This window comes from Populus trichocarpa, chromosome 19 (genome assembly GCF_000002775.5).
Source record: "Populus trichocarpa isolate Nisqually-1 chromosome 19, P.trichocarpa_v4.1, whole genome shotgun sequence".
NCBI lineage: Eukaryota > Viridiplantae > Streptophyta > Magnoliopsida > Malpighiales > Salicaceae > Populus > Populus trichocarpa.
Window position 1 is genome coordinate 9,344,210 of NC_037303.2, and position 25,125 is coordinate 9,369,334.

A 25,125-nucleotide genomic window follows, 5' to 3' on the forward strand; every position below is an offset into this window, starting at 1 on the left:
GGTATGTTTAGAAGTGTGGTTGCAATTACATTTTAAAGTGTTTTTCATGCTAAAATACATCAAAATGATATTTTTTTTATTTTTAAAAAATTATTTTTAAGATCAGCGCATCAAAACAATCCAAAACATATAAAAAAATTAATTTTTTTAATAAAAAAAATTAATTTTTTTAAAAACACGGGTACAATTATATTTCCAAACTATCACTATATGTAATTTATGACATGTCATCCCATAACATTATTTGTTTAATTTTTAAATAAAAAATAAATCAGTTCATGTTCTGTCTATCCTATTAAAAAAAAAATTAGATTTAGTGTGCGAGTATGGCTTTACAGGCCTAACATGTGTTTGAGTTTTTTTTGTATTGAAACAATTGCTCTCGCCAACCTACCAAGCCTAAGCACCTAATCTTTTTTCATGTTAGCCCTTTTGTATTTTTCTGAATTTTAATTAAAATTCATTCTAAATAAAATAATTAAAATTATATTGAAAATATTATTCTATTAAATACCATTTTATTTTGCTAAGATTATAGCATTTGTTTTTTTTATATTATCAACCATTTTGTTAATTACTAATATGAACTTAATATGCAAATTAAAAAAAAAAGTGATTAGGAATATTTAATAAGAAATTTTATTTTTTTAATTTTTCCTTAGATTAATTGTTTTCCCTGTAATTTTATGTAAAAAATAAGATATTAGTTTTAATTTTTTTTAATTAATACTTGTTTTTTAGATGATGATAAGTCTTCTTATAAAAAAAAAACAAAGCTTCTGATAAAAAAAATATTTTTAATAAAACAAAACGCATTAATAAGAAAATATAATGTAGATTAAAGAGTAACAATTTTTTACTACTTATTTAAAATTATTAGTTTTTTTTTATAAGAAAAAGTGCTTTAATTTCTTCACTTTTAATTCAAAAAACATGCTACTAATAAAAATACATGAATTAAAAAATAGTAAGTAATTTAATAAAATCATTTTAAAACAAATTAAATCATAGTATTTTGCACAAACATCTATTTTAATTGTAAAAGAACTAACTAAAAGTTGATTTCGAAAATTACTCCACGAGATCTCGAGGGTTAATAACTAGTATATACCAAACATATTTCTCAATAATTAACCATGCCATAAGTTACAAGAAGTCTTCCATTAAGTTGGCTTTCTTAGTCGCACTCTTGGTTTTGATTGCTAGTAAGTAACTCAGTTGAGTTAATTTCTAACATAATAAAAGAATATATTAATATTATGAATGTATTTTTAAATATTTTTTAAATTAAAACAGCAAGTATGTTGTTTATGCTTAACAAAATAAATTAAAATAAAATAAAAGAGTTGTTAATGCTAATTAAACACTAAAATAAAAGGTTAATTTCTCTACTAAAAGTAAAAGAAAGATACATATAAAAATATTTAACCCCATTTTTTCTTTTTAATTTTGATGTTTTTATTTATTTTATCTTCAAAATTATTTTTTTCCATGAATAAATAAAATTTATTTTTGTAAATGCACCATACCAATACAATTTATTTATATAAAATAAAAAACTAAAAGATAAATATCAACAATCTATTAGAAATATTATAAAATAAAAATGAAAATAAAAAAGATGAACTAAACAATTTTTTTATAAATAAAAGAGGTGATATTAGTTAAAATTTAAATAAAAAAATAAATCTAATGTAAAGGAAAAACAAATAAAAAAGGAAGGGTATTAATTAAATTTAGAAGAAAAAAAACACAAAAAAGAAGCCAACAACCCAAAAGCCTAGACGAATGATATGATCAAATGATTGATGTCTTCTTCCAAGTATAGGTTTGTCAAAGTAATAAATAATGTGGCAAAACCGGGATCGATCCATAGGGAGGTTAATTATATAAAACCATAAATAATAAAAGAGACAAAGTTGAGAGAACCTTGTGATATTAATGTAAAGATTAAATATAGATAAAACAATTGTCAAGTTTAGAGGATCTATTAATGGTATTTAAAATAAGTATACTTCAAACTCTTTTTATTACTCAACTGGAAACCATACATAAATGAGGTTCCAAACGGATGATCTATCATTGATGACTCATTTTAAGTTGTTGACATGATCATATTAATTATCTTATTTGAGTAATGTCAACACTTGTAAATATTGTCAAGTTTTCATGATACTAACTTATGTCAACAACAAATCGATTGGTTGTGACCATTTGACTATACCTTCAATCCTTAAAAATAATATGCATGATGTTGTGTTGAAGGTGTAGAAACACTAGTGTACCCTCTAGAACTAGTGAAGGCAATGTTGTTGAGAATATTGGTTGAGTTATACATGGCATGTGAGCACTATAACTTTATCTGTGTGTTGTTTTTTAAGGGATTTAAATTATAAAGAACTATCTTGTGGCATGTCTAATTGAGGCTTTCTAGTTAGTCCCTGTATTGTTGAGAGGCAATTAAATTATTCATGACTATGAGATTGATATTTGTAGTTTACATGTATTGATTTTTCTTTGATTTTTTTTTTTGTTATAATGATGATGTTTATACCTAATTCTTTTTCATGATTATTATGTGTTAAAATAATAAGTTTATCTCATTTTAAGTATCAATTTGTTAAATTGATAGATAATCTGATTATTGATCACGTATTAATTTGTTGATTAATTGTTGAATTCTCGATTAATTATGCTATTTATTCTTGATTTCTTCTTTTCAACAAGGAAAACCTATAATTAGAAACCTACTCCTAAACAAAGGTTGATAGCAGCCTCACAAATTAAATAAAGTGTGGAGTTCTAAATTTGATTTTAATAAGTTAAGAAGAAAGAGTAAAGTAAGAAAACTAATCTAGATAAAAGAATAAAGAAGCGAGAAAAAAATAAAGCATAGTCTGTAAGCAAAATCAAAAAAAAGAAAAGCAATAAATTGTGATAAAAGATAAATAATGGACAAATTACATGGAAATAAGTAAATAAATTGTGTATCTATGGTTGACTATTGGTTTTAGTAATTGGATGGTCTTTTTATATAATCCTACATGAACAACAATTCCTACCTATATACAAATTGTTTATAACAAATTAAGAGCTTGAATCTTAATACAATCTGTATTTCTATCAACACATCTTCTTTCTAGAAATCACATATTTTCTAACTAATTTGTTATACTTGCTACCATAATTTACTAAAGACTTCTATTTAAAATAAGACTCGTGACTTTTAATTCTTTTAGTTGATTAAGACTTCTAGTTTCTTGGTTGAACAATTTTAGCTGGAATTCCTTTATTTGAAAGTGAATAGATATTATTTATATTTAATTGACACATAAATATTTGTTTTTAGGAAAACTCCATGTTCATTCATATAAAAATTCGCATCCAATTAAATAATTTGTGTTTGGTTTGATTGTAATTTTTTAATGTGATATTTGCTGCATCGACAACAATATTCAAGATTCATCATCATTAGTCGAGGTGCGCGTAAGCTGGCCCGGACACCTACGTTAAACTAAAAAATAAAAAAAAAATTCATCATCATTACAACTGGATTTTGGTTGAAAATTTGATGTGAGAGTATAAAAAGGTTTTGTTCTTTCTAGTAACAAAACGTAGTTAAAATATATGAGTTCATGTTGATATCAGTTCCTATTCGGGACATCTTCTATCCTATGATATTCCATGTGCTAGCAGCATCCATGTTGTCATAAAACAAACAATAAACATAAGCAACAAAATATATCATCGAAGGAATGAATTGCAATTTGCGACAAACCTGTTGTTTACACTTCACACAAAACGTAATGCTCAGAAATTTTGCTGTAGAGTTTCAAATGATAAGACCCAGGACATTCAGAATCGATCAAGTGCTTGTTATTACTAAATTTGTCTCAGCAACAAAGCTTGAATATGACAAAATGGTAACTCCATATTCACAAGACAAAGGTGAATTACAAAAAGGATTAGGCCATTGTGCTATTAAATGAAAACATACATCATGTTTACAAACACACCTAGTTAAGTTGCAATTTTTAGATTAACTGAAAGGTACAGTAAGAAGCTACATCCTAGTTAAATTGGCTTTGTGCATTTCTTTTGAGAATGTCCTAACAAATGACAGCGACCACATTGAACCACCCTCTTGGGGCGTTTAAAGTTTTCTACACGAAGAACCTTCTTTTTTGGCCTGCCGGGTGGTCGGCGAGTTTTGGGTGGGCGTATTGTAATGTCAACCTTGGCACCTCCACCTTCTGTTCCCTCACCCAGTTCCCTCCACAGGCTCTTATCAGGAATAGGGTTGATCATCTCTGAGTATGTCTCCCGGTAACTTGCAACAGTGAAGCAAGGTTCAGCAAATAAATGAGCATTCTGCCCACAGGAAATAAGTGCTGCAGCAGCATGTGCACAAGGTAAACCATAGAGCTGCCAACGACGACATGAGCAGACACGACTCCTAATATCCACAATATTTGTTCGCTCAGTCGACACAATCTCAAACTCAACCTCATTTGCACGAAGCACTTGATAGCAATGTGCATCTGCAATAGCCTCTAAAATCCGTTTCTCAGCAGATGGGACAAGAATTGAGGTCCAGCTCATGCCAATGTCACGACGATTGCTAAACCAAGATGTCAACTGATGCCGAATATGCTCCATCATTTGAACAATTGGGAGCTCATGGCATTCAAGAGCCCAATTATACAATAATTCTGTAACCCCCAGCATAAAATGGCCATATCGCATACCTTCAAAATATGCAACAGCCCAAAGCTGGGGAGAGAATTGTTGAAACCAAGGTATAACATCTTGTGAGATCTCCACCATCTCAGTGATCTTGCTTTCAAATTCAACTGCTGTGAGGGCATAAACTGCATTCCAGAAAATATTCACTAACTTTGTGTTCTTAAATGTGTCACGGAAGTTTTCACTAACATAACGCAGACAAAATCCATGGAATGCACTGGGAAAGTGTGTTTCAACTGCCTCTACAATGCCCTTATGCCTTTCAGACAGTATGGTAAGTCTAGGCATGTTGTCAGTATTTACTCCAAGAAGCTTCCGCAACTCTGACATAAACCACATCCAATTTTCATCAGTTTCCACATCAACAGTAGCAATGGCCAAAGGAAATAATGCATCATCAGCATCAACAGCTGCAGCACAAAGTATTGTACCCAAGTATTTTCCTTTAAGATGTGCTCTGTCAAGTTCCAGAAGTGGCCTACAAGCATTTACAAAGCCATAAATAGATGCACGGTAGGAGATAAAAAGTCTTTGAAAACAATTTTCTTGTCCGGTAGCAAAAACAGATGCAATGCTTCCTGGGTTGGTTTTTCTTATCTGCTCACAATATGCAGGAAGAAGGCGAAACCCTTCTTCAAAAGTTCCATGAAGGGCAGCCATGCTGCGCTCCTTCCCACGCCAGGCTTGCATATAAGAAACAGCAACCCCATGCTGGTCACGGATATCTTCCAGTATTTCCTTCGGTTTGTATCGTGGATTGTCTCGAATGCGTGCTTCTACAGACCGAGCGACCCAACCTACTGATGCTTGCTGATGGTGAAGGTTTTGAACTCCTTCACAAGTATGCTCTCCATGTAAGGTTCTAATTGAAAAGGTTGGAACTCCAGGACATTTTGCAACATGGACACGCCATGGGCAGCCTTCTTTAGAGCACTTGGCTATAAACCGGCTTCGATCTGATTTCACTATCCGAAGATCAAAATGCAGCGCTATAGCAATATCTTTCAATGTTCTTCTGCAAGTTTCAACATTAGGAAACTCTTGTCCAATGGCCAAAGCATGTTCTGACAATGCAAGAGGAGCATCAGGCACAGTTAAAGCAAGGTCTGCCATGAATCCACCAAAATGTGGAGAAACAACTTTAGTTGCTCGATAGGCTTCCCCTCGTGCTAACACGCAAAATAACCAGTTTCAAACTTGTATTCTTCAAATGCAGCTAGCACATAAAACCTCCAACAAAATATGGATACGACAATAGAAAGACAAGAATAAGGAAATAAAAAGGAAGGTAACTCATGAAATTAAAACAGATGAACGCATTAAAGGAATAACTAACTTCCAAACAAATAACTATATCAGGAATTTAATAAAAATTGAATGGAAAGGAAAAGGTTAATACAATAGAACATCAGAAGTCAATTACAGTTTTTTCCTCGTGTTTATTTGAAATAAGGGGAAGTAAATTCATTCATTGTGCTACATATGGGGTGGTTGATTTGCTCGGTATCAATACATACATACATATATGTGAGTGTGTGTGTGTGTGCACGGGCATACAAATGTAAATAATATCTAATGTAAAAAAAAATGAGAGAAAATGAAACTGAAAAAGAATTTTCGACCATAAATGAGTACACAAGCATCTTAATTCCCTCAGGCTAAAAAAAAAAGGTTCTTTTCTTTGGAGAACCAATGCCATATTTCAATGAGAATAACTTATTTTCTGTAGTGAAAAAAAAATTCACCTACAATCATCATGTCATGCCAGTGAGTTAAAAGGAAAACATTCTCAACCAGACACTTGGCCCATGTATCAAAGGGAAAGAATTGGTATCACTAAAGAGAACATTGCCAGCATTAAAAGCCAACAATCTAATGATGGAGATGAAACTCCAGAAATGTTCAATTTTTTTTTATCCATTCTCTGTTTCTCAATTTTTCTCCCAAGTTTTGTGTGTCTGATTCAAATAAACTTTGCTCAAGGGAGCTTAGATTAGTAACACAGTCAACCAATTTCACCAGCACATTCCACCAATAATAAGCAAATTGCAACAGTAATATTCCCACATGATAAAAGAGGGTACAAGAAAAAAAATTTGGCATGCTTTGATTAGTCTCAAAGAATAATGGTTTTCTTGAAAGGAACAAAAGAAACTTTGCAGAGAAAGGGATGGGAATTGGAGCTGAATATTCACGTCCCTAAATTGTCTTGGACATTAAAAAAAAGATAGTCGAATTCAATTTTGGCAATTATGGAAAATACTTGTTTTGTTCGAAAACATTCATGTAAAAATGGATGGAAGAGTTTCAGAACAAACCCATTTCTTCAAACATTTTTGGCTGTTTGCGCGCAAAAAGAAAAGATCATACTAGAAAAAAAAATGCCAAGCATAAAACTAGTTCATACAATAAAAACATAGCTACTGATTCCTTTACCTCGTTTCAAACCTCACTTGATGCTAAGTAGTGGCACATTGCAATCCATTTTTTAGAACCTACTTAGTCTAAATTCCCTAGCACTATAGGTCACATTAGAGAAATGATGTAAAACCAGATCATGGGAACAGACATTGACAGCAAATAAATAATAAATAAAGTCAAGACTAACCTACCATGGGTTTCTACTGCGGTAAGCAAGCAGAGGAGAGGTGAAATCCCAATAATATATCAGCTACCGGCATCCATCCATGGCCCTCGAATTAAAGAAAATAGTCTGTCGAAAAAGGATATCTTTCTCAACTCTCAGGGACTCTCAACTGGGACTGAGACAGAAACCTAGAAAAACAGAACACCCAATCTTTCTCAACTCTGAAGCATCGACAAAAGCTGTTCGAACGCTTTCGGACCTGGTTATTAATTCCTCTCACGTTGTCGGCCCGATAAATGATGGTATGGACCTGGGCTAAGTTTTGTTTCACGGGTTCCTACCCAAAACCTCTAGTTGTGTGTAAGGACCACCTGGGTCCCTCCACATCATTTTAATTAAAAAAACAAACATTCATATATTTATTGAATTAAAAGAAAAATAATATATTCGAAATTTAAATAATTTTTTTAACAATATTTAAATCTTCTTATTAAAATTTTTTATTTTTTATTTTTTCAAATCATTGAAAATTATAGTTCCACTAAAATTAAAATTAAAAATCTAAAACTAAACTCTTAGTTTATATAAAGTGGTTTGAATCTTATGTTAGAAAAATTAAATTAGAATATAAAAAGTTTTTTTTAATTTAATTTTATTTTAAATTTTATATTAATTAGAGTGTGTTTTGGGATTAAAAATAAATTTTTGAAGATTTCAATGTTTTTTAATATATTTTGAGGTGAAAACATGTTAAATTTAGATTATAGGGCCAACAAATCTAAAATTTGATTTTTCAACTATAAAAAGGGTTGAAAATTCTTATAAAAGATGGCACGTCATTTGCCAAGCATAGATGATGTGTTGTCCACTATCCTATATTGTCTTTTCAAGCCATAGAGTGCCTAAGCTTGATTTTCTTGGCCCATTGAGTTTTCTTCTATTTTTTTAATTATTTTGTAATTTTAAAAAAACTTCTCTTTAAATAAAATAATTATATTTAAAAAAAACACTTAATGATGTCATACTTTTCAAATAAGAATTAAACTTTTTACAATAGTATTAACAATTACTTTATAAAACATTATATATAAACCTAATATGATTTTTTAAAATATTTATTTTTAATAAATATTCAATAAGGATAAAATATCTATTTTTTATTTTTTTACTGTAAATATTTTATATAATTGTTTCTCAAATTAATTATTGATTTATTTTCGTACATAGTCACATAAAAACTATCAAGACATGATTTTATTTTTTTATTCAAACTTGCTTTTCAAGTCATGATATTTCTTTTTTTTTAAAAAAAAATATGTTGTTAATAAGAAATACATGTTTTCATGTTTTTGGAAAAATATTGAAGACAGACATAAATAAGAAAATGAAGTTTTAACTAAAGATAATTTTTTTTCTTTGCGATTTAAATCATTATAATTCTTATAAATATTTATTTTAATTATCATAAAATTAAATAAAAATAAGTTTTGAAAATTGATTATGACATTTCAGCAGCAAAAGGTATTAATTTTAATGTCATTAGGTTTGTCTTGAAGATTCAATAGAGATGGTATAGGTCTTAAATTATACTAAAAAAAATAGATCAGAATCTAGAAAGCTTGTTTTGATTTGATTTTAAATTTTAGATTAATTAGAACGTATTTTAGAGTTGAAAACGGATTTTTAAAGGTTTCAATGTTTTTTTTATATTTTAAGGTAAAAACATGTTAAATTTGGGTTATAGGACGAAGAAATCTAGAATTTAATTTTTTTATCTACAAGAGATGGCTGAAAATTTTTATAAGAGATGACAAAATATCTACCAAGCGTATATACCATGTTGTGCACTATGGATTTTTAGACTGTCCTCTAGGGGAGAGCAAAAATACCGAAAAACAGATTTAACCGAGAAAACCGAAAAAAAATTAACCGAAAAAACCGAACCGATAAAAAAAACCGATTGAACCAGTTAAAATATTTAGGAAAATATCTGGTCCGGTCCGGTTTCTGGTTTTGGTGTGCCTGAACTGGCCAACCCGAACTGAACCGAACCGGTTCGGTTTAAAAATGAAAAAAAAAATAAAGTAATAAATCAAGCGCGGGCCACCCCTCCCTTCCATTAGCCAACAACCCTAGCAGACTTTTATCATTTCTTTCCCTTTCACACAGCCGCCCTCTCCCCTCCTAAGTCTTTGAATGCTTTCACATTGAAGGGTCCCTTCATTCACAACCCCCATGCTCTCTTTGTCTCTCATCTCTCAACGTGAAGGAAAAGTAAGTTTACAGGTAAAGCTTTAATATTTCCTTTCAACATTTGAGTAAAATTTGTATTCTTCTTTTCCAATTTTCCATGCTTTCTATCTCTCATCTTTCATCTCTCAAACTTGTCATGTCAGAGATGAATTGCTGATGATTCTTCCATTGATTTACTTGATTCTCCTTCATGGGTCACGGCATAAAAAGATCCCACCTTGATTGCCAGAGAGAAGGGATTATTTCAGGTCTAGAAGCTGAAGAATGTCCAGAAAAATCAAAGCAGTGATTGCTAAGAATTGATACTGTTTTTTTGCAATTATTTTTTCCTTTGCAAGAAGTTGTAACAACGAGAACAACGTTGTTGATTCTTAGAGGATGGCATCTTGGCATTGCAGTTCGGTTTGAACCGGTTTGGAAGGGGAAAAAACCAAACCGAACCGAAATTAATCGGTTTGAACCGGTTTTCAGTTCGGTTCGGTTCAAAAACTAAAAAAAAAAAAAATGGTTTGGTTGTTTATTTTGGTCCAAAACCGGACCGAACCGAAAATGCTCAGCCCTACTACCCTCTTAAGCCATAAAATGCCTCAGCTTGATTTTATTCGCCCATCACCTTTTTTTTTCCTTTCTTATTTAATTAATTTATATGTTAAAATAAATCTTTCTTTAAATAAAATAATTACAATGATATTTAAAAAATCAGTTTAAGTTGTAATACTTTTAAAGTAAAATTAAAGTTTTTATGATAATATTAATAATTACTTTATGAATAATTATATATAAACCTAATATTTTTTTAAAATATATTTCTAATAAATACTCAATAAAGATAAAATATCTATTTTTTATTATAGATTTTTTATATATTTTTTTCAAATTAATTATTGATTTATTTTTATATTCAGTCACATAAAAATTATCAAGACATGATTTTTTTTTATATTCAAACTTGCTTTTCAAGTCATTATAGTGTATTTTGGATTTATGAAGATTTTTTATGATTTTTTTTAATATTTTGAGATGAAAATAAATAAGAAATCTAAATTTTGATATTTAAAGATAGTCGATAATTCTTGTAAGAGATGACACATCAATACCCATCACAAATGACGTGTTGTCTAGCTATATTGATAGCTACATCGAATGACTACATCATTATTTATCAATTGTTTTAAATTTTAAAATTGATTAAGAAATTATTTAGGAACGCGATGCAAATCATGTTTTTAAAAAATTTAATTTTTTTTACTAAAATTTAATATGGTTGGTATGTTTTGGATCATTTTAATGTGCTGATATCAAAAATAATTTTTAAAAAATAAAAAAATATTATTAGCATGCATTTTAGCACGAAAAATTATTTAAAAAACAACAACTACCACACTATCAAAGACACTCTAAACACTATCCAGCTATTTTAAATATTTGCCAAAACACAATAATTAATTATCAAACATTATTATTCTTATAATAGTCACAAAACCACAGTGCAACACAACAATACAAAATATCCAATAAATCGCCCGCACGTGGCACAAATTAACCTATATTAAAAATCTCTACTCGAGTAACCTCTCGATCTAAATTTTCTTTTTCCTATTTTTTTTTATATGTACCTTCACAAAACGGTCGATTTCTAATACACAAGCAGCGGTAGCCGCGGCGGCGCCTTGGGCGGCCTTTGCACTTCAATAGTAACTCTCTCGGAGCCTCGTGGGGGCTCACATGGACATGGTAATGCTATGAACTTCGGAACATCGTCTCCAGGCATCACTACAGGCATCCCTTGGTTGTGGTATTGCTTCAAATCCTTAATAGTAAGAAAAATAAAGGAAAGATTAAAAAGGGGAGTGAGTAACGCGAGAGGAGACAGTTATCATCAATAGCTTAGGCAATTTGTAAGGAAGAGACAGAATTCGGATACCATTTGGAATAGCTTAGATTTAGAGGGTGATGTTTCGATGTAGGCCCCAGGATCCGGGTGTTCGGAGGAAGACCGGCGCCGGCAGAATGCTCTTAGTTTATCCCAGTGATAGCAGCAAGAAAAAACACCACTCAAGCTGAGTATGCTTATCAAGAGCAAGGCAGCGCCAAGAGGAAATCCGAGGGACGGACGAGATGCGTCCACGTAGGGAGGAGAGAAATCCTGACTAGTCATGGAACAATAAGAGCACACACTAGTCCCTGAATGAATGCGGTGCAGCAGCTCCTTCTCTCACGTGTCGAAGAAAAAAGGCAAATGATAGATAGATAGATAGATACTACAGAGATTGTTAATGAATGGTCGTGATGTTTAGGAGAGGATAGAGGACGGAGGGGAGGGGGGGATTTAAAAGGACGGAGACGAGGGTGAATGCGTGTAAAGGACGGTGGTGTTTGATTTTTTTAAATGTTTTTTTAAATATATAAAAATAATTTTTATTTTATTTTTATAAAATAAATTTTTATATAGAATATTAAAATAATTTAAAAATACTAAAAAATATTAATTTAAAAAATAAAAAAATTTAAAATATAAAAACAATGACTACTAAGTTTTTGTGGTAGAAGGTATTTTTGAAAATTATTTTTTATTTAAAAATGTATTAAAATATTTTTAAATGTATTGATTATTTTTTAATTTTTTTAAATGTTTAAAAGATTTTTAATTTTTTTTTATTTTTTTTAAATCAATACATCAAAATAATCAAAAAATATTAATTTAAAATAAAATAAAAAATAAAAAAATTAATTATTTTAAAAACATTTTTAAAATATAAAAACAATGACTTTACAAAGTTTTTGTGGTAGAAAGTATTTTTAAAAATTATTTTTTATTTTAAAATATATTAAGTTATTTTTAAAAATATTTTATATTTTTATATTGGCATATAAAATACTAAAAACATTTAATTTATTATTTTTTGTGGATAAATAACACACGTCCAAACATGACGTAAAAGGTACACGTAATTTTCGGAAGATGGTACGGAGGAGGGAAGGCTCCTTTTGCTGGTTGCTGGGCATCAAAATCGAATTAAATTGTTTTTTAAAAGAAAAAAAAAAGCATCTGAGTGTATACAAGTGGGAAAATGCAGAGATAAATTTGGAAAAATGCAGGTGGTTCTTATCTCTTGCAAGTACCTGGCTCGCAATAAATGTTGCCCTTTTGTTCGTTGGCTCCACTATGATTTCCTGCGTCGTATTGTCACTTGAAAAGCATGATTTTTTTTTTTATTATTTTAAAATTTTTTTTTTAAATAATTATTTTTTTTTATTTTTTTTTTACTTCAAATTAATAACTTTTTAGTGTTTTTAGATTATTTTGATGCGTTGATATTAAAAATAATTTTTTAAAAATAAAAAAACATCATTTTAATGTATTTTCCGAGTGAAAAACATTTTAAAAAGCAACCGTAACCACACTCTCAAACAGACACTAAACTGTTCTTCAACATTTCAGTACCTTTCCTTGTTATTATATAAAAAAAATTTAAATGATTCAGAGAAAACACTGCAAATTAAAAAATATTTCATTATAAGTTATAATAGTAGTTTTATTTTTAATTTTTTAATTTTTTACGAGCAGATTAATGTTTTTTTAGATTTCTTCCATAAGAACAATTAGGTTTTTTTAATTTTTAAGTACAATCAAATAACGATTTGATGTATTTTGTGGCATTAGAAAATACAAAAACAAAGTTTTTTCTTTGGGGGTATTTTGGTATTTTTACATGAGTATTTTGTGTAATTAAGAGGATTATAGGGGGATCTTAGTATTTTCACGCTGATTTTTTATTTTTTAATTAAAAAGTTTTTGGAGCATGTTCCACATGCTCCAACTAGTGGGCGGCACCTGCGCCATTAAGAAGGCGCTTGAGACACTTCCCGGTGGTCAAATCTATACATCCGTCATATCACACGGAGCAGATTTGGCCACTGAGAAGTGCCCTCTTTCACATGGACCGACGCGTGTAAACATATCATGATTCGATTGTCACCGGCGATCGATTATTTGAGTTTTTTCTTTCTTTTCTCTCTCTTCTGATAACTGAAATACACTATTATCCTCTCTTTATTTGTTATTTGCTTGAGTCTAGCATGAGTTGCTAGATCTAAACGCCTTGGATCTGACAACTATGTGTGTCGTCTGGTCGAGCCAGGTGCTTGGGTCGGCATGACTGTCACACCCAAGATGCGTGGCTCTGGCCTGACTGCAAGACCTAAGGCGTGTGAGTGTGGCAAAGCCGCCAAACCCAAGACTTAAGAGCCTATAAAAAAAAATTAATTATGATTTCTATTTAGGATACTTCAAGGATAATATAAATGTTTTTTTTTTATAAAAACATTCAAACAATTTATAAAAAAAAATTAATTAAGTTTTCTATTTAAGATACTTCAAGGATAGTTTAATTTTTATATATATATAAAAGATAAGAAAACTTTATAAAAATAATTATTTAGGATACTTTAAGGGTAGTTTAAATATTTTTTTTATAAAAAAATTATTATAAAACATTAATTAACATTTATGTTTAGCATATTTCAAGGATAATTTAAGTGATTGTTTTTTTTATAAAAAATAAAAAACTTATTTAGAATACTTCATGGATAGTTTAATTGTTTTATATAAAAAATAGAAACAATTTATATATAAAAAAAATTAATTACGATTTCTGTTTAAAATACTTTAAGGATAATTTAATTTATAAAAACAATTATTTAGGATACTTCAAGGGTAGTTTAAATATATTTTTTATAAAAAATAAAAACATTATAAAAAACATTAATTAGCATTTCTATTTAGGATATTTCAAGGGTAATTTAAATATTGTTTTTATAAAAATTAGAAAACATTTTTAAAAACCTTATTTATGATACTTTAGGATAATTTAAATGTTTTTTTTATAAAAAATAAAAAACATTTATAAAAAAATAATTAGCTTTTATGTTTAGGATATTTCAAGGGTAGTTTAAATATTTTTTCTCTTTAAAAATAGAGAAAATTTATATAAAAAAATTATTTAGGATACTTCAAGGATGATTTAAATATTTTTTTATAAAAAACAATTAATTAGCATTTTTGTTTAGGGTACTTAAAGGGTAGTTTAAATATTTTTTTATATCAAAAAATAGAAAACATTTATAAAAGAAATTATTTAGTATACTTAAAGGATAGTTTAAATGTTTTTTTATAAAAAAAAATAAAAATAATTTATAAAAAAATAATTAGAATTTCTGTTTAGAATACTTCAAGGATAGTTTAAATATTTTTTATAACAAATAAAAAATTATAAAAAATATTAATTAGAATTACTATTTAAGATACTTCAAGGATAATTTAAAATTTTTAAAAAAATATAAAAAATTAATTAGGCATATCTGCCAGAACCAAGTCGCTTGGGCCTAGCCCGGCCGCTAGACCCAAGGTGCTTAGGCCTTTCACGGCTGCCAGACCCAATTCTCTTGGGCCTGGTATGATTGCCGATCCAAGTCGCTTGGGTCTCGCATAACTGTCAAACCCAAAGAGCTTAAAACATTCTCTATTAACTTAATATTTTTTTATATTTGAAAAAAAAATTAATATTAAGTGCGGGCCAATATATTAGTTTTTACTTATTTATGTAGCATGTTAACAATTAACATTAATATTAACAATTAAAAGAAAAAAACAAAAACAATTCTTTTTTACTATGAACCTAAGCATTGTTGACTCATATAACATTATTTATTAAATTCATTTGCACTACTCATGACACATTTTTTTTATATATTTTGATGCTTATAATTTTTAAATTTTAAATTTTGGTTGTGACACTTTATTTGTGTCACATTTCAATCACTACAATTGAAAAAGGAGAGAGAAAGAGAGGCTAGAGAGGGGGGGAGTTTTTTTCATTTTTTCTTTCAATTTTTTTTTTTAAATTCATCCAAAAGAAAAAAGAGAAATTTGAGTGTGAAAGGGTTACGATAAATTAAAAAGGAAAATTAAGTGTTTTGGTGAGTTTTTTTTTAGAATAAATTAAGGGTCAGGATTTTATAAAGGGGAGAAGAAGGGGATTGAAGAAGGCTTTGTTTCTGTAGCATTCAACACTTGTAAAACCATCCAATTAAGGTAATAAATGCCTCCAAATAGATTTATTGCATTGATTTTGTGATTTTTTTAATGAATTGGAGATGTTAGGCTTATTTGAGGATGAAATTTTGTTAATTGTGTAATGAATCAATATTATTGTGGTTGATTGATGTTTGTAAGCATGAATTATTGGGTAATGATTTGACTTCAAAAATGAAAAGGATAAAAATCCCTCCCTTATTGTCTTGAATTTCAGCTAAGAGGGAGAAATTATAAGATTGAGAATTTTGATGTAATTAATTAGGATTGTAGGAGATTATGGTTAGATGAATATTAATTGATGGAAAAAGATTGGAAAATTTTGAAAGAAAGGAGAAAAAGCAAATATTTAAATGAATTCGGTTAAATTATTTGAAGGCTAAAAATATATTAGTTATGAAGAAACGAATCGGATTATTTAGATTAAATAGTAAGTTGTATAAAGATGTATCGATTAAAAATGAAAATGAATGGAAGAAAAAAATTGACATTATACATGACTAGAATGGGAGACCAACTCGCGTGCATAGACATCATGTAGGTGTTCAACACCTTGAAGGAAACTAGTAAATTTTTTGAAAGTAATTTCATTATTTTTTTAATTAAATCTTATTCTAAAATGGAAAACAGAAAACAAAATTCGAGAGACTAATTCCCTGTTAATGGGATTAGTGCCTTGTTTAATGGACGATTCGAGAGATTAATTCCCCGACCAATGGGTGATTGAGAAAATTGATGCCCTAGTTAATGGGTAATTGAAGAAACTAATCTCCTCGATAATAGGGGTTGGTGCCTTGGTAAATAGACAATTAAGAATAAAAAACTGGATGATTAGTAAAAGATTAAAAACTTGATTTAGGCTAGAGATGAACTTAGTACATTCATAGAATTGGAACAAATTGGCATCATATTATAAAAATAAGGGTATGATAGTAGTTAAATTGTTGAAAACTAAGGTTAGGAACATGCATGTAAACATGCAGATGCGTACGATATAATATTAAATAATTATTAAGTGAAAAGTTAATCATGCTTAATATAAAACTATTTTCAGATTTTTTGCAACATCAATTCGAGAAGTAGACTTAATATTATGTATCTTTTGCAAAATTAGTCAACGTAATTTGGGAAAACAAATATTTTGTCGTGATGTAATTTTATAATCAAATTGTGTTTACTTATCGAACTTAATTATGGATGTTGTATTTAAAGAATTTTAACTCTTTTAAATATGTTTGTACATTTGTTACACTTCTTTAGATCTATCTATTTTAAGTACCTATCTCATTAGAGCCCTTTTTTTTAATAGTAGCAAGCATTTTTTTTATAGAGCCCTTTACGATTATTATCGCTAGCCACAACTCTACTCCGTTCCTCGTGCACTCATCGAGCATGTTGGATAGGGGTCCTCCTATTGGATGAGGAAAATAATGATCACATATCATATAAATAAGTAAAGGAGTCGCCACCTAGGGTTAATGGTCATAGAAACCTAATAACTCTTCAACTAGAATATGGGTACGGGGTTGGCTACGTGGAGGGAAGATGAACTCAATCAACGATACCCCTCCAACGTCTAACTTATAGCTAGCTGTAATGCACATATTATTCATAGGCAAAATATCTGGTTTTAATGCACATAGAAAAAAAAAGTGAAAGGAAAACAAAAATGAATACATAAGAGTCCATTCCTTGGAAAAATGGTGGCCTTAAGTCTTGATAACGCACACAATAAAATAAGCACATAAGCAAATAAGATTTCAATTATCGAACGCAAATGATATAATTCTTGATTTTTACCACCTTTTAACACAAGGTGAATGTCGAACCTAGTGGAATCGGACATGGACTATACATAAAGTCTCATCATCATTAGCCAACCATCCCTCCATGATTTCTTATATATATATGCAACATGTTATCACATAAAAGAAATTACATATACGAAAATACAACAAGGATGAATCGACATAAGATTTAAAAATAAAAAAGGTCAAACAAATAACTTGTGGGTGAACCAATTAGAAAATACGAGTTTTAAATTGATCATTTAAAAATATACCGCTCAAGGGTGAACCAATTAGAAGTTTTTTTAAAGGACCAATTAAAAACAAACCGCTCATAGGTGAATTGATTAGAAAATGAGATTTTGAAACCAATTAGTCAAAATAAACCACTTATGGGTTGACTAATTGAACATGAGATTTTGAAAATGATCAATAAATAAAGAACCGCTCATGGGTTAACCGATAAAAAAAACAAATTTTTAAAGGATCAGTTAAAAACAAATTGCTCATAAGTGAATCAATTAGAAAAAAGAGGTTTTGAAACCAATTAGTCAAAATTAACCGCTCATGGATGGACCAATTAAACATGAGATTTTGAAAACAATTTGCCAAAAACAAACCGCTCATAGATAAACCAATCAAAAAACATAGGTTTTGAAATCGATTGACTAAAACAAACCATTCATGAGTGAACAAATTGAACATAATATTTTGAAAAGGATCAGTAAAAATGACCACTCATGGGTTAACTAATAAAAAAAAAGGTTTTGAAATCAACTGGTCAAAATAAATCACTCATAGAATGACCAATTAAACACAAGATTTTAAAAACAAGAATTGATTGAAAAACAAACCACTCATGAGTGAACTAATTACACACATAATTTTTAAAATGAATTTGACAATCCTTGAAATTCATCTAATGTCAATAGTTGGGAATCAAGCAATCAATATTGATGGAATCATATCATATAAAAAAAACCACACAATCAAAATCAAAATAAAGAGTTCAAGATTTTATTTAATAAAACAATTCAGGAAGATGCATCGTATGTAATCAATTAATAAATCAACATGAAATTATACATGACAACAATTAATCAAATAACTAGTCTCATAAATCATTAGTAGATCAATCATTCAAGTATCAATTTGGTAAACACCAGGACTGACACTTATGTCGGATAATCCTTCAAAACTAAATCACATTCCTATCTTCCTAGCTCTATAATGAAACATTGATGTAATCCTTATTTTTCCTTAGAATTACCTAAGGGGTCTCAGACCTCTTGAGTTTGGCGTGCTACAACTTTCAACATACGTTGTATTCAATTAAACATCCATAAATACACATACAAACATAATTATTTTTAGTTACAAATAGAAGTAAAATAAAATAAATTAAAAATAAAATTCAGTGTGAGAAATTAGTGAAATAGTTATTGATTTGCCTTGTTCAAGAATATGTAATTACTATTCCTCCCCTAACAATACACCTGCATTGTTCACTCGATGCATGAACTTCACTTGCCACCACTATTGACGGTCCAGAGAAAGACTTTGCGAGATTTTGACAAATCAATCTATTCACCAGGATGATCATGATCTCATCCGTCCATTAATGGTGGTTATATATCTCACGACCAATCAAGGAAGGAGATCGACAATGATGAAGACTCGGGTTATCCCTTTGGTTTTTTGGCTTTTAGACGTTGCTACCGTGTTGGAGATGGTGATTGGTCAGGATTTGTTCAGCTAAAGGATATGCTCTTTTCTATGGTGGTTTCGAGGTGAACAATTTTTGGATGACAGAGAAATGATGAGTAGTTTGACAACCAATAAGGAGAGAGAAGAAGATATGGGCTAAGCTTTGGTGTGGCGTAGTCTATAATAAGTCTATAAGCTTGTTTGGATGGGCGACTAAGATGTTGCTTAAGTTGATCCAAGACTCTAGATCTAAGTGTGTGTTTGGTATTGCGGTAGCTGTTGTAGTTGTGGTTTGAAAAAAGTTATTTTATAAAAAGTACTTTTAATTGAGGTTGGTTTGAAAAATAGGTGTTTGGTTAAAACTGTGGTTGAAATTGAGGTTGAAAAAAAGTAGTTTAATGTGTTTGGTTAATAATGCTTTTAAAATTGAGGTTATAAAATAATTTTAAAAAATATATATTAATATTGATAGTTTTTAATTTAAATATTGTAAATTTAACTTTTGTTATTACATCATGAAATAAATAATATTTTATATAAAATATTTTTTATTGTTCCATTAAAATATCTACAATTCCATCACGTATGAAATACATCCGACAAGGACTACAGTTTTTTTGGTTTTTTAAGCGCGCAATAACATCAGGTAAAATATAATCAATAATGAAATTGGGATTACAATCAAATTCTGCAAATGCTACTTTATCAAGCGATCTCTGTCTAATTTATGTATTGTCATTAAATAATGTTAAACACTAGTTTTTCGAATAAAAAACAATTAAAAAATTAAAAATAATTTTTATTTTACTGGGTTGGACCTGGTTCAATGTATTTTAAGCTTTGAACCGGAACCGGTTTGGCCGGAACCGGTCCAACCGGAATTGTATGCATGTTACACTGTTTATGCTAATTAATTAGCATGAACAGAGTAACATGCATACAGTGTACAGTGTATGCAAGTGTACACTGTTCATGCTAATTAATTAGCATGCAGTGCGTAAATATGTTGCCCATTGTTTACTGTTGAAACAAAAGCAGCCGGATGCTGCTTCGCGATTACTGAGTTTACAACGCAGTAAAAGGTGGGACCCATGAACAGTTAACAACGTTTTTTTCTATAACCAAACAGATGTTTGTTGCGTTTTATTTCAACCGCAGCCGCAGCCGCGTAGACAAACAGAGCCTAATTAGCATGTACAGTGTACACTGTTCATGCTAATTAATTAGCATGCAGTGCGTAAATATGTTGCCCATTGTTTACTGTTGAAACAAAAGCAGCCCGATGCTGCTTCGTGATTACTGAGTTTACAACGCAGTAAAAGGTGGGACCCATGAACAGGTAACAACTTTTTTTCTATAACCAAACAGATGTTTGCTGCGTTTTATTTCAACCGCAGCCGCAGCCGCGTAGACAAACAGAGCCTTCGAGGTAACAATTTTTGGATGACAGAGAAATGATGAGTAGTTTGACAACCAATAAGGAGAGAGAAGAAGATATGGGCTAAGCTTTGGTGTGGCGTAGTCTATAATAAGTTTATAAGCTTGTTTGGATGGACGACTAAGATGTTGCTTAAGTGGATCCAAGACTCTAGATCTAAGTGTGTGTTTGGTATTGCGGTAGCTGTTGTGGTTGTGGTTTGAAAAAAATTGTTTTATAAAAAGTACTTTTAATTGAGGTTGGTTTGAAAAATAGGTGTTTGGTTAAAACTGTGGTTGAAATTGAGGTTGAAAAAAAGTAGTTTAATGTGTTTGGTTAATAATGCTTTTAAAATTGAGGTTATAAAATAATTTTAAAAAATATATATTAATATTGATAGTTTTTAATTTAAATATTGTAAATTTAACTTTTGTTATTACATCATGAAATAAATAATATTTTATATAAAATATTTTTTATTGTTCCATTAAAATATCTACAATTCCATCACGTATGAAATACATCCGACAAGGACTACAGTTTTTTTGGTTTTTTAAGCGCGCAATAACATCAGGTAAAATATAATCAATAACGAAATTGGGATTGCAATCAAATTCTGCAAATGCTACTTTATCAAGCGATCTCTGTCTAATTTATGTATTGTCATTAAATAATGTTAAACACTAGTTTTTTGAATAAAAAACAATTAAAAAATTAAAAATAATTTTTATTTTACTGGGTTGGACCTGGTTCAATGTATTTTAAGCTTTGAACCGGAATCGGTTTGGCCGGAACCGGTCCAACCGGAATTGTATGCATGTTACACTGTTTATGCTAATTAATTAGCATGAACAGTGTAACATGCATACAGTGTACAGTGTATGCAAGTGTACACTGTTCATGCTAATTAATTAGCATGCAGTGCGTAAATATGTTGCCCATTGTTTACTGTTGAAACAAAAGCAGCCGGATGCTGCTTCGCGATTACTGAGTTTACAACGCAGTAAAAGGTGGGACCCATGAACAGTTAACAACGTTTTTTTCTATAACCAAACAGATGTTTGTTGCGTTTTATTTCAACCGCAGCCGCAGCCGCGTAGACAAACAGAGCCTAATTAGCATGCCAGTGTAACTTGCATACACTGTACACTGTATGCATGTTACAATGTTCATGCTAATTAATTAGCATGAACAGTGTAACATGCATACAGTTCCGGTTGGACCGGTTCCGGCCAAACCGATTCCGGTTCAAAGCTTAAAATACATTGAACCAGGTCCAACCCAGTAAAATAAAAATTATTTTTAATTTTTTAATTGTTTTTTATTCAAAAAACTAGTGTTTAACATTATTTAATGACAATACATAAATTAGACAGAGATCGCTTGATAAAGTAGCATTTGCAGAATTTGATTGCAATCTCAATTTCGTTATTGATTATATTTTACCTGATGTTATTGCGCGCTTAAAAAACCAAAAAAACTGTAGTCCTTGTCGGATGTATTTCATACGTGATGGAATTGTAGATATTTTAATGGAACAATAAAAATATTTTATATAAAATATTATTTATTTCATGATGTAATAACAAAAGTTAAATTTACAATATTTAAATTAAAAACTATCAATATTAATATATATTTTTTAAAATTATTTTATAACCTCAATTTTAAAAGCATTATTAACCAAACACATTAAACTACTTTTTTTCAACCTCAATTTCAACCACAGTTTTAACCAAACACCTATTTTTCAAACCAACCTCAATTAAAAGTACTTTTTATAAAACAACTTTTTTCAAACCACAACCACAACAGCTACCGCAATATCAAACACACACTTAGATCTAGAGTCTTGGATCAACTTAAGCAACATCTTAGTCGCCCATCCAAACAAGCTTATAGACTTATTATAGACTACGCCACACCAAAGCTTAGCCCATATCTTCTTCTCTCTCCTTATTGGTTGTCAAACTACTCATCATTTCTCTGTCATCCAAAAATTGTTCACCTGTCATCCAAAAATTTTTGGATGACAGAGAAATGATGAGTAGTTTGACAACCAATAAGGAGAGAGAAGAAGATATGGGCTAAGCTTTGGTGTGGCGTAGTCTATAATAAGTCTATAAGCTTGTTTGGATGGGCGACTAAGATGTTGCTTAAGTTGATCCAAGATTCTAGATCTAAGTGATTCTAAACCCAATCAACAACTTAGATCTTATTGGGCTATGATAAGGTGCAGATGTGCTTAGATTAAGTCTTTGAATCAGTGGTTATGATATGTTCGATGTTTTAATCTAATAACTAATGCACTACCTAGAGATGTGATTCACATTCACATAGGCTAAAATAATTTTTTTAATATATATATATTATTTTGATAAAGTTAAAATTAGTGTAAAAAACCATTTTGATTGCTAAAAATACCAATTTTGACCTTTAAAAAACCAATTTTCACCATAAAAAAATATTTTCTTGATTCTAAAAAATGTTTAATCGTAAAATGAAGTATTTAACCGTGATATATTGTTTTTGATAAATTTTGACGTTGTAAATTACGTGTTGACTATAAAATGATGGTTTTGGCTGATTTTGCTGGGAATCTTGATTTTGACCATTAAATGATATATTTGACCTTGGTAAACCAATTAAGATTAATTTTGGAAAACATGGTTTTTACAATAAAATGATGTTTTGACTAAAATTTAATGGGAAACTCAATTTTTAACATGGTAGCTCAGTTTTTCCTTGAATTTGTTTTTGCAAAAGTTTTTTTTTTGTTCTAGAAACATTGTTTTTTTATTTCTTTTTAGTGATGAGGTCAAAATAGATCATGATAGATGCCTCATCTTTATAATGCTTATGAAGAAACGTAATTGAAAAATGTCATTTTATTTGGCTTTGCATAGTAAGGTTGTAAAGAGAAGAAGAAAGAGAAAACACGTAAAAGAATAAACACAAAAGCATTTATAATGGATTGACACAAATCACATAAACATTATAAAAAAAAATCAAGTCAAATTGTATATTCCAAGTTCATCTTGCAACTCGAACATGTATTACATTATCACAAAATCAAGATATTTTCAGGAAAAAAATTACATTTATCTGAAATTAAAGGATGTGTAAGTAATCACTGCCAATGTGCCAAACCTTTCCACTTTTCTCATTCATTCGATTTATTGTTTATTGGTATGGGATTTAAAGGCTTACTACTTTGCAAAAGCTCAATGATGGTTATTTGACTTTCTTTTTTATTTAAAGGCTTTAATTTTTGTATTCTAGATTCAATGGTTCCTTTTTAATTAGCAAGAGTATAATAGAGAACATTGTTATAGTCTCTATAAAAGGCCACCATTTTTTTGGAGGATTTTCTTCAAATTTTTGCTTACAACTTCTACTGCCTTATTCATGTTTTGCTGATATGGCAAAGAGTTGCGATGCTTCATTTTTCATTTTTTGGCACATTTTTTTCATCATCTTTCCATTACTATTATGAGCATTATCTATTATCAGTAGTTTTGGCAACCTAAATATACATATTACATTTCTTTAAATAACTGACACACTATTTTCTAAGTGACGTGTATGTATGAAGCAATTTTTACCCATTTAGTGATATAATCGATCACTAAAAAGATGAATCAATACTCATTGCTAGCCTTTGGATTGATTGAACCAATCATACATATTCCCAACATAGCAAATAACTAGGGTGAAATCTTGTTATGCAAAGATACAAGAATAACATTTATCTTGTTTGCATGAATTTATCACTTATGACATCTTTTAACATAATTAATACCATCTCTCTCAATGGTGGTCTAGTAATAACAAGTTCTCTAAATTCGTTATGTCATCATGTGTCCACTGGTATAGGTGGTATAAACCCTTAATGAATCTTCACCATTGTCTTTCTTTGCCTTTTCCTTTTTGAGGCATCTTATTAAAGCTAAACCCTCTTTTATATAAGATCTCACCATCTAAGTAAAAATTTATAACCAATCTTTTACATGTTTTCTTATTTGTTTTGGAAGCTTCAGGTGGGTAATCTTCATTTTTAACTTATTCGTTGATGTCAACACCACTCCAACACTACTTCTAGACATATATACTACCATTTAGTCAATCTATCAATTATAGGTTCAACTTTATCATCCTCAATCACCACTCACCACTGTAATGGACTCATTTGAAAACTCAAACTTTATTGGCTTGTAATCATCAATAACATTATCAACTTGATGATCGGTTATTGCACTGCCCTTAACTACTTTTCATTTCATATAAATGATGTCATACTTAAACAACATTACTTGTCATTGAGCAATGCAACTCGATAGATACAATTTCTTAAAAATCTATTTGAGGGGATCCATCTTGAATATAAGCCATATAGTATAGTACAACATATATTATTTGAGCCTACGTATGCATCATATTATAACACAACACATCTTTTCAAGAGTTTTGTATCTTGACTCATAGTTTCTGAATTTTTTTTCTCTAGTAATAAATAGTTTATTCTTTTCTTCCA

General features: G+C 29.7%; 2 protein-coding genes across 6 annotated transcripts; both read right to left on the reverse strand.

Annotated features, from left to right (window-relative positions):
* Positions 1-3,854: 3,854 nt before the first annotated feature.
* Positions 3,855-7,586, reverse strand: LOC7455217 (uncharacterized). Of its 5 annotated transcripts, none has more exons than XM_002325875.4 (2): positions 7,359-7,586; positions 3,855-5,915 (listed from the first exon to the last, which is right to left on the reverse strand). In XM_002325875.4, the coding sequence occupies exon 2, from the start codon at positions 5,857-5,859 to the stop codon at positions 4,075-4,077; it is 1,785 nt and encodes a 594-aa protein (XP_002325911.4). In that variant the 5' UTR covers positions 5,860-5,915; positions 7,359-7,586; the 3' UTR covers positions 3,855-4,074. The 5 variants fall into 5 exon arrangements, with proteins under 5 accessions (XP_002325911.4, XP_024447443.2, XP_024447445.2 ...); XM_024591675.2 differs by having other exon boundaries at positions 3,855-5,976; XM_024591677.2 differs by having other exon boundaries at positions 3,855-5,810; positions 7,355-7,586.
* A 3,424-nt stretch (positions 7,587-11,010) lies between these two features.
* On the reverse strand, positions 11,011-11,916 carry LOC7455218 (uncharacterized protein At5g65660). The gene is made up of 2 exons (XM_002325876.4): positions 11,511-11,916; positions 11,011-11,396 (listed from the first exon to the last, which is right to left on the reverse strand). Exons 1-2 carry the CDS (start codon positions 11,742-11,744, stop codon positions 11,223-11,225), a joined length of 408 nt encoding a protein of 135 aa, XP_002325912.3. The 5' UTR covers positions 11,745-11,916; the 3' UTR covers positions 11,011-11,222.
* Between the last annotated feature and the right edge of the window lie 13,209 nt (positions 11,917-25,125).

Bases quoted from the DNA above. Each gene is read 5' to 3' on its own strand.
- LOC7455218 (XM_002325876.4), bottom strand. From the start codon at position 11,744: ATGACTAGTCAGGATTTCTCTCCTCCCTACGTGGACGCATCTCGTCCG. The intron at 11,397-11,510 runs GTATCCGAATTC...CTTACTATTAAG, and splicing joins AATCTAAGCTATTCCAAATG to GATTTGAAGCAATACCACAA.